Raw genomic sequence first — 16387 nt, 5'->3', positions numbered from 1 at the left:
ACCTACTTAAGTGTTGATTCAAAAAATGACCAACAGGTGGAGACAGATTCTTAAAAACACTTTATTTTTTCACAGCAGTATGAAGCTGCAGCGTACTGTTAACACTTGGCTGGTCCACGCCACACTGCTGCTCCAACAGTAACAGACGTATGAGGAACAGAGCGGTGTGCTTTGAACGAAACAGGCTGTTAGGATGTCGAGGACTAATACTGAATACAACGAAAGCAGACAGAAAAATAATAAGCAGAGAAATGCAAAGAGATGGAAATATACCCCTGACACCCCCCCCCCTTTTTATAAAAATCATCCCAAACAAACCCAGCAGGAGCTAAGTGGTGCATGATTGACCCGGTTTCTATCAAACCATGTAAAAACGTTAAAAACTACATCGGATACAAAACCTTATTTTGTCTAAATGATGAGAAATGGCACAGTCTAAAGAGCACGAATGACATTTTAACGTGTCTTCATCTCACACACAATAACACTCTTCACGTGTCACTGACAGCTGCGTTATTTGTGTTACAATACATTGTGGCATAATGTCGCAGTAATCTGGAAGACACAGTAACAGTACAAACCTCACATGCCACTGAAATTTGACATCTCAGACATGTGATCGAACTAAATAACAGATGGGACTTCTATAAAAGCTGGAAGAAAAAACACCCAGGATTCATCTAACACTAGAAACTTCAAACAATCTCTAAGACGATTAGGCCAGAGCGTCTGCAGCCCAAACCCTGGATTAAACCTCGTCTTTAAATATTTGGGCCCAAACTGTTTTTTTTTTTTCTTTTACATTCTTTGAGTAATCACTGATTCAACAGGAACCATCTCAGTAACAGAAGTGACCCGACTTAAAAGTGAGAACAGAAGTTGTTAACTACTACACACACAACAGCCACTGGATGGTCTATGGCCTCCCTTCACAGTTCATCTTTTTCCCAAAGTAGTTTTGTGTATTTGGCTTGATCAGAGCTGCAACAGTCCATACAAATGCATGTTTCATGTTTGATGTGTAAACATGAATACTTGTTTGGCACAATGTAACAAAGACAAAACATGTAGAGTTAACAGGTTATTCCATAGATGTATCTAATAGCTTATCACTGATTGAGAGAGATTTTACATTTTCATAATGTACAAACATTTTAGCATCTTATTAGAATTTACATGAGGATACTTGCTTATGATCGATGTTCTATGGGCCCTACATGTGTGGGTGACATTCATTTACAACATCTGGATACTAGATTTTGGCAGTTTTGTGATTATTTTTAAGTCCAATGACTTCAGAGAAACTGAAAAACACAAACGCCCCAAAGAAATCTGCATCTGCACAAAGACTTTTTCCATGTATTAATCTTAGAGAACCTTGTTTTGTCAGCGGTACTGACGTAAAAACATCCCACGCAGACAGAAGCCCATATACAACAAGGTGAAGCCCATATACAACAAGGTGAAGTCCTGCTGTGCTGAGTTCAGAGAAAATAAAAACATTTCAGCTCGTTGTCTCGATGACGTCTGTACACTTGAGGAAGACTGGGGTCTTCTGTGTTGCACTAAATCAAGTCTTTTTGCTCAGACTCCACTGAGTTGGTGGTTGTTTGGGAAAGGATCACAGCTAATCCAGTTCATACTGAAGTTCTCCCCGTTCGGGTCTAGTCTACGTCTACTGAAGGTTTACATGAGGTTTTAGATCATGGCCCTGAAACCAAACGAGACAGCGGCACCCAGAGCTAAACCCAAGGACAGGAAGAAGGCCATGATGGCCCCCGCCGTCTCTGCTTCATGTGGTGGCACCTTCCTGTACGGACACACAAGAGGGACAAAAGCCATTAGAAAGTGAGTTTCAGTATTTCAAGGAATTATTACAATAAAAAATGCAACAAAACTGTGATCTTCAACTAAAAACATGGACATGGTTTTAAAAGCAGGGTTCGTACATGTTTTAAGGTCAAATTCAAGCACTTTTAAGGGTCATTTTCAAATTTTTCCAGCACAGCACCTTATTGCTGGGGTAAATACATATCTACAGGGATACATATACTCGTGATTATTTTTGTCACTTTTTTATCATAATGATGGATATTGTATTATGCTGTAAACATTTAAAATTGTTTCATAATTGCAAAAAGTTAAAAAAAATTTAAGGAGAACACAAAGTTTTATCAAAAAAAGGGAAGCCACTTGGCATTCTTCAGACAGACTCACATAAGGCCAAAGATTAAGATAAAAATAAAAACAGACTGGATTTCTACAGTGCTTTTCAAGGCACCCAAAAGGCTTTACATTTACCTGGACTTGAGCTGAGAGCCCCCGGTAGTTTTCCTTTTTTGACATATTTATTTATTTATTTATTTATTTATTTTTCCCCCAAAATGTTTCACCTCTCTGTAAATAGCTTTGGTTATAATTGCAAGTACTTTCAGGCACTTAAATTAAAATTCAAGCACTTTTCAGACCTTGAAAACATAACATTGAAACTCAAGCATTTTCAAGGATATCAAGCACCCGTACAAACCCTGTAGAGGTTTTTTTTTTTAGAGGTTTTCTTCAAGTCAGTATCATGCGTTCATTTGATTCAGCAAAAGTCACCCTGTGTCATCATACATTTAACCAGGGATTGTTTTTTTTCAAGTTACTGTTTTGCATCTCCACATGTTTTCAATTACAGCTCAGTGACTTCTTGATTATGAAACTGGGTGATACGTTTTAAGACTCAGGCCAACTAGAGCATTTATATTACATTAAATATCCGGACACAGCAAGTAAATGTACAAATACTTAACTCATGACTCAGACTGTAACTAAAGTACCATATCATTAGAAAACATAACTTTGATGAGAAAATTCAAAACATATCAGCTCACAATAACATCTCTAATGTTTTATGCATCCTGTGGTTTCATACAACCACTAAGAAACACTTTAACTCCAGTGAACCAGGTTCTGCTTTGTACCAGACACACTTTACAGTTCATCTCATTCATAAATGCTTGTTCATGAATGCTTTGTCCGTATAACTCGTCTTTATTGTCCACATTTCGCAGTATAGTGCAGTATGGCCTGTGTGACTGTGGCTCTTACTTGGGTCCGAAGCACATGCAGAGGCTGGCCAGGTATCCATTGGAGAAGGAGAAGAAGATCATGAAGATGATGTACCAGGCGTCGTGGGCGAACAGCACAGGGAGGTATTTACGAGGTTGGACGTTACACAGGACAAAGAGCGGGATGAAGATGATTCTCAGACCCACCAGGACGGGAAGCCAGATACTGTCTTTACCCGGCTGAGGAGACAGAAACAACTTCTGTCAGAACACGACTGGAAGACGAGATTTCAAGAGAATGTTAAAAAAAAAAAAGTCACTACGGCCACTTTATTTCACTGTTGCTGCTCACACATGCACCATGACTTTAACTATGTAACTATTACTGCATACTGTGTAATTCTGAACATATTAAGAATTTATTTTATTATTTTTTTTACATATTATGGTAGTTTTTATTCTACCCTACTTAGCTTTTATATATTCCATTTTATATTTTATTCTTTATCTTTCTTATGCTACAAAACCAAGACCTGGGTAACTAGATTTCGTTCTATCATGTACCATCGATCGAATGACAATAAAGCTGAAAAAGCCTCGTTAAAATCTAAATTCTTGATCGTGAGTCAGAAAAGACCTGTTGGATTTGGACGCCGTCAGGATGCTGAGCGGTTTGGTCTAATGACGGTAAATAACCTCACATGGTGCTGCAGCAGCTGACCACTTATCTGCATCAATGCCAACATGCTCGCTGAACCAGGTTTTCAACTTAACTCCACAAACTCAATTATCCTCAGACATTCCAGGAGCAAACAAACCCAGTTAATCAACTGCACTCAGTAAGATGACCAGACATAAACGTTTAATCATCTGACTTCATTCATTCAGACGGCAGGAAATTAGACTCACGTTTCAATCTGGTATTTTCTTTTACTGTGCCGGAAAACAAGTATCCCATCAAAAGGAGTTTTCAGGGTTTGTACATATTTTTCAAGGTAAATTCAAGCACTTTTAAGGGTCATTTTCAAATTTTTCTAGCACCTTACCGCTGGGGTAAACAGGAATACATATACTCATGATCATTTTTATTTTCTATCACAAAGATGTACATTGTATTATGCTATAAACATCTAAAATTATGTTTCACTATAGCAAAAAGTTTAGAAATTAAAGGAGAACACTAAGTTTTATCCAAAAACAGAAGCTACTTTGTATTCCCTGAACAAAAGACTGAGATAAAAATGTACTACGTGGAGTCGATCTGAGAGCACCCGCTAACTTTCTTTTTAAAGTTTTATTCTTCAAAATGTATCACCTCTCTGTAAGTAGCTTTGGCTTGGCATCTAACCTGGCAGAGTCAAAATTAAAAATAAATAAATCACATCACAGTTATGATTGCTAGCACTTTCAAGCACTTTTCAGACCTTAAAAACACAACATTGAAATTCAAGCATTTTCAAGGATTTCAAGCACCCGTATGAGCCTTGGGTTTTATTTTAAAAGTTTTTTCAATCAGACGTCAAATGACAAAACATTATAGGGATGTGATCTGTAATTCTGGGTGGATGTTTTAGTCTTTCAATTGTGTAAAAGTGGTATTACTAGTTTTGGAAAATTGGATCTGGAAATAAGTAAATTTTGGGGATTTATTGAAGGCATTTAGAACACAAATATGTTACTAATAATAATAATAACAACAATGACAACGAAGAAGAAGAAGAAGATAAACTAAACTATGTAGGACGCTCTTACATGTAGAGGTTTTCTTCAGCAGCTGTTTCATCCAGTTGTTAACGTCAGAGAACTGAGGGTACTTCCTAAACTCACCACACCAACATTCTCCAAAACAAACCTCTGATCTCATCGACAAAGCAGCCCTCACTTATTCTCTTCCTTGTTGTTGTTCTTCATTACACCATTCCACTCAGTTATAAACATTCCTTGCGGCCAAAAGCTTTCACTTCTCAGAGAAAAAGCAAATTTAGAGCAACATGTGCTCAGCATTGACAGAAGAACACATCAATACTTTAACCGTGATAGACTCAATAAGGAGGAAATATTCATAAAAAAGACAAAAGCATAAAGTGGTTAAAGGCGTCGACTGCTTCTAACTCCTGTTTTATCTTCTGCTTCTTCTCAACTGTCACAAACAAAAAAATAAATAATATTGGAACAGCGGAGTGTGGTATTAATAAGTTTACATTTGAAATAAAACAGGGTTCCTACAGGTTTCTACAAGTTAAATTTAAGACTTTTTAAAACCACATAGAACATAATTTAATGCCTATTTCATTGCCATACTGGCAAAAATTGACTCCTAGAATTTAGGAAATGTATTGATTTATGTTTCGATTCACACCGTTCTGAGTCATTTCTCACCGGGGGCTGCAAAGGTAGTGATAATCGGTTCCTAATTTCAATATTAATTGTTGGAACAGGTGGAAATGAAGAGGCTAACATTACTCTCTTTGCAGCTTGGACATTTAACAGACCTCTTTAGCCCGATCAGCCCGCCTGCGGGCCAAAAAAATTATAGTAATATTCATCTACTATAAAAATATAATAAATCAGGACAATGGATGTTTTTTTCAACTTTTGCTCAAAGTTTAGACCCTAATATTAATAATAGTACATCAAAAGTGTATTTTAGTCCAAACCTTAATGTTCAAACATGATTTTTAATCTATGTGGGGTGAAATATACGCCATTAAAAATCTCCAACATGAACAATTAATTTATGCATATCATCGTCAATCCAGCCGAAAAAAAAACAGGCGAGGATAAAAAATTCTAATTTCTCTTTTAGTTTGTTACAGTTTACTCAGGCATAGTAATAGATGCAATATTTTAGACAATGGGAATAGATTCTGTGAGGTCTCTAAATGTCCATAAACGCCAAGAACATCCATATATGAACCTTAATATTGTGAAGTAATTCTTCATTTACTTTGGGTATGTCTTTTTAGGCGTTTTTCCCCTGAAAATATGGTCAGGGTTAAACAGGTTAAACACAATACAGTGAACACGTTTATGGCAACATAACATACTATATCAAATTTAATTCCTTTTAAAGACTTTTTTAAGGCATTAAATGCAGATTTGGAAATTCAAGATTTTTAGACTTTTTAGGACCCCACAGGAACTCTGTAAAAGGTCTGAATACTTCTTTCTCTGGTGACAATACTGTGAAAATACTTAACTACTCTACTGCAAAGTTTTACAGTATACGGGGCCCTTTTTTAGACACATTCCAGAATCCTTAGTGTATTCTGACTCATGTACCTTTTATCAATGAGGGACGGTGTTGGGCCTGTGACAGTGAACTTCATGGGGATAAATGAGATTACTTTGAGGGGATTACTTTGATTATTTTTGATTAGGGATTCTTTTGGTTTTTTCCTTCATTTTTTTCTCTTTTCTATAATGCACGGTTCTGTATTATTCGTTGTCATTATTGTTTGCATTATTTGTAAGAAAAACTTAATAAAAAGACAATGGTTAAAAAAATACTCAACTACAAGTAAAGTTTCTGCATATATATGAAAAGCAGACCTAGTCATTATGCATGAAATGGTCTCTGTCAGTGTTTTACTGTTACATGATGTTTTTGGACTGATTTGATTAATTTTCCTGTTGCATTAATGTATACATTGCATTGAGAATATAGTCTGTATATTACACTCTGTGGTTTAATCTATGTTGATGCATCATATTTTTTTAAGATCATGTTTGTGACGCCGCTGATTGAGAACCTTGAATCTCTAAACTCCTGAGCTCATAACGACAGGCCTGTTTTCAACTCTGACGCTACATTTTCCAACTGATGAGAAGAGTTTGTTCAATACTAAACTCTAAAACGTGTTGTTTGAGCTGTAAACATACTCACATGACTGTAATTAAATACATCAGGTCTCGTGATAATGCACATAAAACAACAAATATGTAAAAATCTGTATTATGTAGGAGAAAATAACTCCTTTGAACCTTCCCACCCATTTCATTATAATCAGAGTCATACTTTTGATACTGTTTTACCTCATTCATTTTCTGAAGAGTCGAAGTGAAACCAGTACTTCACTCTGTTTGGAAAAACTGGGCTTAGATGAAGGCGGCAATTTTGGGCTGGGTTCATTTGTTTGTCAGCTAGAATCCACAATAAAATACTAAAACACAGCAGTGACACAGTAACAGACTGCAGATGTGCACTTTTTGTCTGGGGAATTTGGTAGATTTATGAGACTTCAGGGTTTCAGTTCCCCACAGGAAAAGACTGCATGGTAGCAAGAAAAACTGGCACAAATATTCAACCTTCTTTAGGTGGTAAAACATATACAAAAACTCAAACTTATGTGGGGTACACACGTAAGGATTTTTGAAATCTGAAGAGATTTTTTATCTGTTACAGACCCCTGACACGAAGATAAAAAATCAAGCACTGAACAGTTTTGATTGTACTGTGCGTGGTGTGCTCCAATATTCTCAACACAGCACATCACACACGACAATTCTGTCCCACCACTGATCTAGAATCTAGTCCTCCAAGCCAGAAGTCTTGTGTGATCAAACAAAAATGAAGAAGAAACATAGCAACAACTGGAAAACACAACATGCAACATGGAAGGGGACCTACGAGACAGGGGAATGATGTAGGATGATCTAAAATTTGACTATGAGAGAAACTTTTTTCCATTCACACAAAATTCCAGACTTTTTAAGGTCTGGAAGACAGTGTTTCAAAATTCCAGACTTTTTAAGACTTTCAAGACCTGCGCAAGCACTTCAGCCTTGAGATTATCACAAACACTCAAAATCAACACCTTTGGAGACAAGTGGTTTTCATCGGACAGGAAAAATATTAAGTGACTAAATCTGTCAGATGAGTCAAAAGCACAATATTTGTCTCTAAGATGAGAGTTATCCAACAAAGTAGAGCACTTCTCATTTGTGCTGAGGTATAAGTACTCATTTAGATCCCACCTGTCCCTTTGTTCACCTAAACACTGACCATTTAAACACTCAAACCATCCACACTATAAAGACCGCCCCCTGTTGGTCAGTCATGTTAAATGTGCAGGTACTGACCCACATGCAGACGGCTGTCAGACTCCGACCAGCCCAGTCCATCACATTGAAGAGGAGGAAACATGACACAGGGATGAAGTAAAAGTCTGGGAAAAGAGTAAACAAGGGGGATGAGGTCAACAGCAACAACAACACGGCTGCTATAATGTGTTGGAGTATTTTACATTTAAACTCCATAGATTTCCAAGAAAAACAACCATATCTTTTATTATTTGGTACAAAGTGCAGTGTATGGGATGTAAAAATAAAACAAAAGCCGAAAAAGGGAACATTTAGGACATACAAATACTACGAAACTCAGAATTATGAGTCTATAATGTTGTATCATCAAACCAGTGTTTTTCAACCTTGGGGTCAGGACCCCACGTGGGGTCGCCTGGAATTCAAACAGGGTCGCCTGAAATTTCTAGTAGTTGATGAAAATAAAAATTTACTCATAAAAAATATATGGTGAGTTGACAGAGATAATCCCTATGCATAAAAGACATGACAAACTGAACACTGTGGTACTGTTTATCTTTCAAATGTTCATAGTGGTCGGTTTCAGATGCTGCAGCTCTTTCATAATTCATAGTTTGAGTTCTTGTTTGTTCAGTATTAATTGTCAGCCTTGTAAACAGAAGCTGGACTGACTGTACATATCCTGACCAAGGAAAATAAAATTCTCTCTTTGTGCAGTAATCTACACCTGGCTTTTCTGCCTCCATCCATAATAATATACATTATATCGAATAAACGTCGTCTAAAATTAATGTTTATTTACAACATAGTATAGCAAACTATTACATGATCAAAAAGAAATTCATTTTAGCCCAAAAAAAAAACAAACTCCATTTTGAATGTCTTGGGTCGCCAGAAATTTGTGATGTTAAAATGGGGTCATGAGTAAAAAAATGTTGGGAACCACTACATTAAACTCTGACTGTATAAGACTTACCCCAGGCCCCTCCGTCTGCTACCGTGGACCTCACCTCCACAGTCACAGCTGGAAACGTCCCGATGGTGATGGTGAAGATGAAGCAAACTGACAAAGCCATCACCCAGATCTGAACAGACAAAAGGACCACGATTAAGACCATTTAGCATGTGTTTAGGATACTATACTACTGAGGTATATGAGTAGGGAGGGTCTCAGTGGAGCGTATTTACGTCTATGTTTCTGTTTCACCATTTACAAAAAGCTTTAAGATGTAAGGATTTCTATAATTCAGTCTGAGACAGGAGGCTTAGGTTGAAGCATTAAGGAAAGTTTGTTAAAATATAAGCATCTGTGATCGTCGTGTGAACATGATGAAATTAAAACATAATACACCTTAAAAACACTGTTCCATCACCTGTTTGAAAACGTTGAAGACACTGGAGCTGGGTTTGGCCTCGTCCTCCATCAGACTGACCACCGGCCTCTTCTCTGCTGGACCGTCTACACAACAAACAGCTCTGTTATCATATCGGCTGCACTCACTCCAAACCATCCATCGCACATGTGAGTAGGTGTTGCACAATAGTTTGATGTTTCACTCCAGCTTCAGTTTGAGGATCTCCCAAACTGGTCATTAGCTTTAGAAACATATCCAAACAGACACTGCCAGCTGCAGCAGGTTTGGAAAGTGTTGCCAAAGAGCAGCCAAAAATAATCCACAGAGTAAGCATTCAGAGATTTGTTTAAATTAATCTTAATATTATGAGAAGAATAAAGCAATGGAGTTTAATCAAACTCATGTACAGTGACAACTGTACAAAAGACAAAACTAATGTGTTCTAGTTCTGAATCCATCTTAATCTCAAGATAATTAAAACATTTATTCCCAGAAAATGGATCAAAATGCACAGGTAAGATCACAACAGTTTTTATCATTGAGCCAAAACTAATTTGTATTTAAAGGAGGAATATTTTCCTTTTTTTTTTTTTAAATGGAATTATGCATTTTAAAAGATTTCCCTGTGGTCTACATAAACTGTAAATGCTATGCTTGGGTCTGAATTCTTCATTAATTCAACTCCACAGGTCCATCTTCAAACCTATTTCTGAGTTAATGACACCAGAAAGGAATTTTAAGCGCTGGCCCTTTAAATGCAAATGAGCCACTTCACGCCCCACCCCCTCCAGGTTGTTGGCTGTGCTGCTCTGTCCCGTTCAACCAACAACTGAACATTTTAGGTAATCTATTCGAAGTTTAGACATATTTTCAGAATGAACTACAATCGCTGCTACTGACAAATATTGCATACTCTCAGAAATGTTTATCGGAAGTCTTGACCTTACATGTGTAAATGTCGTGACGTAACTAGTTACAGATGCAACAAATTAAGCAGGAATTAAAACAGATTGCAGAAATCCACTTGATTTTTGCCAAAATGAATATAAAGATAGCTGCAGTACCTGGAAGGTTCAAATTCAAACTTTTTTAACTATTAGGGTCCAAAAATGCAGGAATAAATGTACAAAAAACTAATAAAAGTGGGTTTAGCAAAATATGACCCCTTTAAAGCATTGCACAAATCAGCCACACTTTGCCTGCTTACAATACTCAATTTAGCATAAAAGGCTATGGCGCATTTTATTTGTTTTATTGATAAGGAAAAGAATCAGAGTCTATTACCTTCATCTGAATTCATAAAACATTTAACATGTACATGCTTTCCATAACACATGCATTAAACAAAGTTAAACTGGATTACCAGTACAAGATAATATGAGGTAATGTTGGGCTGGCAGGAAAAATAATACAGAAATTTAACTACAGAACAATTTCATTCTTCTCATGATTTATAAATAGGTCTTATTGTGGATTGAGCTGCAGTGGATTCACATTAAAAAAAAAGTCCCCAGACAGAAAGATTTGGAAAACACTGCATTAGAAGAAACACTATAATACTTCTATTGTCTTAAACCAGGGGTGGGCAACCACTGGCTCTGGGGCCACATTTGGGCCTTTTTCAAGTGGCTCCATGTGGCTTTGTCTAAAAGTACATGGAAATATGTGACATTTTTTTTATTACACCTTTTTTTTTTTTTTTATTTTATTTTTTTTAAATTGTACACATTTTGTTATTATTGTCGCAACCATAAAGACATTCTGAATAAAAAAAATAGTACTAGTAGTAGTAAAAGTATGTTATATGAAGGTATCTATGTTTACTCCATTGCAAGGTTATTATCATTAACAAAAACTAACAAAATGACAAAAACTAGAATTGTAAAAACATTTCCGTTAACTGAAATAAATAAAAACTATAATTAAAAGAAAAAAATAACTAATTGAAACTGTATTGTGTGTTTACAAAACTAACTAAAACTTATAAAAATTATGGATAAAATTCCCTTCGTTCTCGTCTTTGTCAATGTCGGACTGATATGAAATCGATTTATTTCCCTCAAGCAATTTTAGCTGGTGACATCATATTATATTTAACGGTCCGTCACTTCTTGTCACTTGTTTAGAGTTGTCTTCTCGTTCCCAGTGTTACCTGGAAACATGGAGACTAAAGTTGGGAGAAAGCAGCAGAGTCCTGTATGGGATTTATTTGAATACAACGGCAAAGAAGATAAAAGATATAAAAAAAAAACTAAAACTAAGCATTTAGAAAAAAACGAAAACTAATAAAACTAGCAAACCTGCTCTAAAAACAAATTAAAACTAACTGAATTAGAGAAAAAAAAAGTCAAAACTAAATCAAACTAAACTATAATGGAAAATCCAAAACTATTATAACCTTGCTCCATTGCAAAGACAGCCTTCATATACCAGTAGAGTTTTACAATAATGACAAATGTCTGTTTTCTTTAGTGTAGTTCTGTAAATGCACAGAAACTCTGATTTATCCTCGACATATTCCATACAAACTAATCCTAAAGAGCTCCCTAAACGTCACCACTTTGAGGTAAAACATATAGGAATATTTTTTGGATCCAGACAGTTTTTTTTTTCTATTTCAGTCCGAAAATGGCTCTTTTGATAGTAAAGGTTGTCGACCCCTGCCTTTAACTGTGCTTTCAAGTGTTGAGTTCAATGAAAGGAGATGGTTCCAGTTCCTAACAATATTAATGTGAACTAAATTGAACCATCTTCAGTCTTTCAGAACATCTGTTTACTCATGTACCTTTTTTGAGAAGGTCCATCTTATTCTCCTCATCGACAGCCGGCCTGGAGCTGTTACTCTCCATGTAATACTGGAAAAACTCCTGTTGGTAACAATATCAACATGCATGAGCCCATAGAGAAAACACACTGAACACTGAGAAAGGGTGTGCACTTCTCGGTTCTTACTGACAGATGTATTAACTCCACAAACATTAAACTGAGCTTAAAGAGCCTGACTTATCTAATATACTTATCTCAGGTTTACACAGCGCTTTCTTCAAAGAAACCCAATCAGTGAGAACAAACAGCTCATGGTATAAAACAAAGTCCATAAAACAACGTTTATTTTGGAGAGTGTGGTCTTACCATTCTGGGCAGAACGAGGTAGGACATTATGGCCAGAAGAATAACAACGCAGGCGGTGATGAAGTAACCAAACGCGCTGTCCTGCAGGGCCGACCCAGCTACAGACAACAACAAAACAGTGTCAGGAAAACTTTAGCTGCTGGCTGCATGACGAATAAAGAGTTAATTGGCTTTCAAGCAGCTGCATGTTATTTCACTACATTTATTTTAATTTAACTATCACAAACATCTGTAATTTCTACTCTTTACATCTTCAAAAACCTTGTTACTTTTGTTAAAATACACCAAGAGTAGGGCTGAAAGATATATCGCTATCGTATCGATATATGAACATTCAAGATATTAATATCGAAAAAGCAATGATATAAACGATATAGATTTCCCCCGTGCTCGCCCTGCATGTACAGCTCTGGAAGTCACAACAAATTGAATTTATTTGTACTTTATGTCAATGTTGATGACTGGCAGTGAGTTCTTATAAATAAAACTGCACTTTCCACATTCTTTTGTATTATGATGTTTGTATTTTTCTGAAAAATGCTTGGTTTTCACCGAACCCGTAGTCATATCGTAACGTATCAATATCGAGATATCTGGCATGAATATCGAGATATGAAATTTTGTCCATATCGTTCAGCCCTAACCAAGAGAATTTTTTTAACCTAATTTCAATCTAAATGGATGCATAGTAACAGAAAGAGGATACCCTGGTGTATCTATCCATGCATGTCACACACAACAAATAGGTGTGAAAATAATGTACATGAAATGACAAGGCAAAAAATATAAAAGGAAGATGTAACCAATATAGAAAATGAAATGCAGATGAAAAGTGCTAATCTTGACATGTCTGAACCTGTACTTTCCACTTTTACTGCTATAAAGAAGTCAATCCAGTTTAGCTGTATTGAAAAAAAACAGCTTTAGTTGTACAACCAAGCCAAGAAACTGTACTTTATAGTGATAGAATGTCTACAACACAAATCATCATCCAATATAAACAGTGTGGATGAGTCACACCAACACTAAAGTTAATGGTTTTCCTCTAATTCTCCATTTGGAGCAGTTATGTACATGAGTTTAAAGCTAATTCAGTTTATTGTTAAATCCATGCACAGCTTTTGTCATTTCACTATAAAAAAACCCACATAATTTACCATGATATCATAAATTATCAGTTGACGTCATTTGGAAAACAACTTGTAACTTAAGTTCTACCAGCCTTTTGATGATGTTAGATGTGTGTGTGTGGTTGTGTAAGTTGTGTTTGACATACAGGCCAGTGCACAGATCATGGAGAAGGCAGCGAAGGTACCAGCCAGCCCCTGTCCGCTCATGATGGGGGTGGTGTAGGAGGCGGGCAGAATCCCCGCCAGCCCGAACAGACTGCCCTGAAGAATGGCCCCAAACGCTGAGGACGCAGAGGAGACACCATGAGGTTATCGTCACATCTGTACAGTTCAACAGTCCATACTATCTACTGGAAATACAACTGCATGTGCACACAGGCAAGAAGTCACCAGACTTATGTTCCCTGGTGGTTATTATGACAGCGTTTATGTTTGTCTGACTTCCTTTTTATTCCCTTTTCCGTTTCCTTTCTGCCTTTTTGCAACTCTTCTTTTTAACTCATAGTTCCTAATTTCCCACAGATTTAACTTTTGTTTCAGGGTTTCTACAAGTTAAATTTAAGACTTTTTAACACTACTTAGAGCAGAATTTAATGCCCATTTTTGGACCATATTGGCAAAAATTTGTGACTCCTAGAATTTAGGAAAATGTATGCATTTATTCCAATACCTTCATTCCCACCTTGCCGAGTCATTTCTCACCAGGACTGTAAAGTTAGCATTAATTAGTTCCTAATTTCAGTATAAATTGTCAGTTTGGAATGGGTGGAACTGAGTTGACTAACGTTACTTTCTTTGCAGCTTGGACTTTTAACAGACACATTTAAACACAATATAGTCACAGAAAAAATTATTAGACCACCCTTGTTTTCTTCAATTTCTTGTTCATTTTAATACCTGGTACAACTAAACTAAAGGTACATTTGTTTGGACAAATATAATGATAACAAGAAAAATAGCTCACAAGAGTTTAATTTCAGAGCTGATATGTAGCCACTTACCATGTCTTTCTTGATAATAACCAAAATCCCTTCATTTCTTACATCAATAACTGACATTGTACTGATAAAAACAGTGCTTTTAGGCATTCCATGTTTTCTTTTCTGTCTGTTTTAGTCACATGATACACACAGGAGTTAGTACTTGATTGCATAAGTATTGTTCTTGATGATTTTTGATGGTCTAATATTTTTTTCCACAACTGTATAGCGAACACGTTTATGGCAACATAACTTAAGACCTACCATATCAAATTCAATACCTTTTAAAGACTTTTTTTAAAGGAATTAAATGCAGATTTTTATTTTCAAGACTTTTAAGACTTTTTACTACCCTGTGGGAACCCTGTATTTACACCAAACACTGATGCCCTACCATTACTGAAACTGATATTTTCTAAGTAGATGTTTATTCTAGAAAAAAATATAAATTGCACAATTGCTCGGATAAACCACTGTTTCTGACAGGCTTAAAACTGTGGATATCATGGATAAGGCTGAACACAGTAGATGCAAATGCTTTAATCTGCTAAACTTAAGTTATCTTGAGATTTGGATCTGGTTGTCAAAGTGCATTCTTTACATGATGTGGATTTGGCTGCTGGTCCAGTCTGTCTCCTACAGGTATCTGTGTTGACCTCCTTCTACTGCAGGTCATGCACTAATTTGCACACATGAATTTTATCTTTCAGATATAGCTTCATCTCCACAAACCAAAAGTTTTTAAAAGTCTCAGCAGATGTTTTTCCCTACTCTGGAAAGTGTTTTGAAAGCCTCTGTTGAAATCTCAGTTTTTGTGACTTAAAATGGTGTTTACATGTGAGCAAGAGGTCAAAACTCAGAGAATAACATCTAGATTAGTATGGATGGGAAATAAATGTGCTGTTCTAAAGCCAGAACTTCAGTGTACACAACTTGCATTACAGTATCTTTATTCATTTTGATTTAGTGCTTCTTTAATGAGAGGAAATGCTGTGTTATCCCCCCCCCACACACACAGTCTGCATGAGATTAATTTCTTCTGTCTTAGTTTTGTTTTGTAGTTTCTTAACAATTTATAGTTTCTACAAGACAGAAGATAATACAACTATTAACTCCCTAATCCAAGCAATTATAAAGACCGGCAGAAATCCTAAAATTCCCATTACTGTATTTTTTAGACATTTCAAGGACAAGCAGAAACCCTGAGACTGAAAAATACAACAGCGACATGAAGCGTGTGTCCCAGTCACAGTGATCCACACAGAAATCTGTAGTTAGAGCTTGTATTTTACGCAATAATTATATAACTTTTATTCTTTTTGCCTCGCATTAACCGACGCTGAGCTCTTTTAATACAAATGTGCCCACTGCCACACAACTTTGGAACTCAGAGGCAGAGATCTTCTTATGCGTCCACTCAGAGGAATGTGCAGACGTCAGTATCAAAGCCTGAATGTCAGCATGCCCTCGACTTCCACATCAAACATAATGGGCTGTTCCTCAGAACTCAGAAGGATGTGAGGGTCAGGACTGCCCCATAAGGGGGTAAGGAGGGGGGTGAGCTTATCCCTGCTGCTTTGAGAGTCATTCTAAACAAACAAAACCAGTGGGATTATTACAGTGTTCTGAAACAGAGGGGTCTGTATCAGCGTCTGTGTGAAGCCATATGGTCGAGGTTTCCCAACATTGTGGCT

The 16387-nt window shown here is 36.5% G+C and overlaps 1 protein-coding gene across 4 annotated transcripts in view; it reads right to left on the bottom strand.

The window, feature by feature from the left end:
• Positions 1-47: 47 nt before the first annotated feature.
• LOC115434244 (equilibrative nucleoside transporter 1-like) overlaps positions 48-16387 on the bottom strand; it is a 64554-nt gene continuing 48214 nt past the window's right edge. For all 4 annotated transcript variants that reach the window (XM_030156085.1, XM_030156084.1, XM_030156083.1 and 1 more), the window contains exons 6-13: positions 13860-13994; positions 12584-12681; positions 12237-12318; positions 9470-9555; positions 9073-9181; positions 8136-8221; positions 3094-3293; positions 48-1810 (exon numbers count right to left, since the gene is read on the bottom strand). In XM_030156085.1, coding sequence (XP_030011945.1) covers positions 1699-1810; positions 3094-3293; positions 8136-8221; positions 9073-9181; positions 9470-9555; positions 12237-12318; positions 12584-12681; positions 13860-13994 — 908 coding nt within the window. In that variant the 3' untranslated portion in view covers positions 48-1698. The remainder of the gene's footprint in view (positions 1811-3093; positions 3294-8135; positions 8222-9072; positions 9182-9469; positions 9556-12236; positions 12319-12583; positions 12682-13859; positions 13995-16387) is intronic.

Source organism: Sphaeramia orbicularis, chromosome 15 (genome assembly GCF_902148855.1).
Source record: "Sphaeramia orbicularis chromosome 15, fSphaOr1.1, whole genome shotgun sequence".
NCBI classification, from domain to species: domain Eukaryota; kingdom Metazoa; phylum Chordata; class Actinopteri; order Kurtiformes; family Apogonidae; genus Sphaeramia; species Sphaeramia orbicularis.
This window is presented reverse-complemented; position numbering and strand designations above follow the sequence as displayed.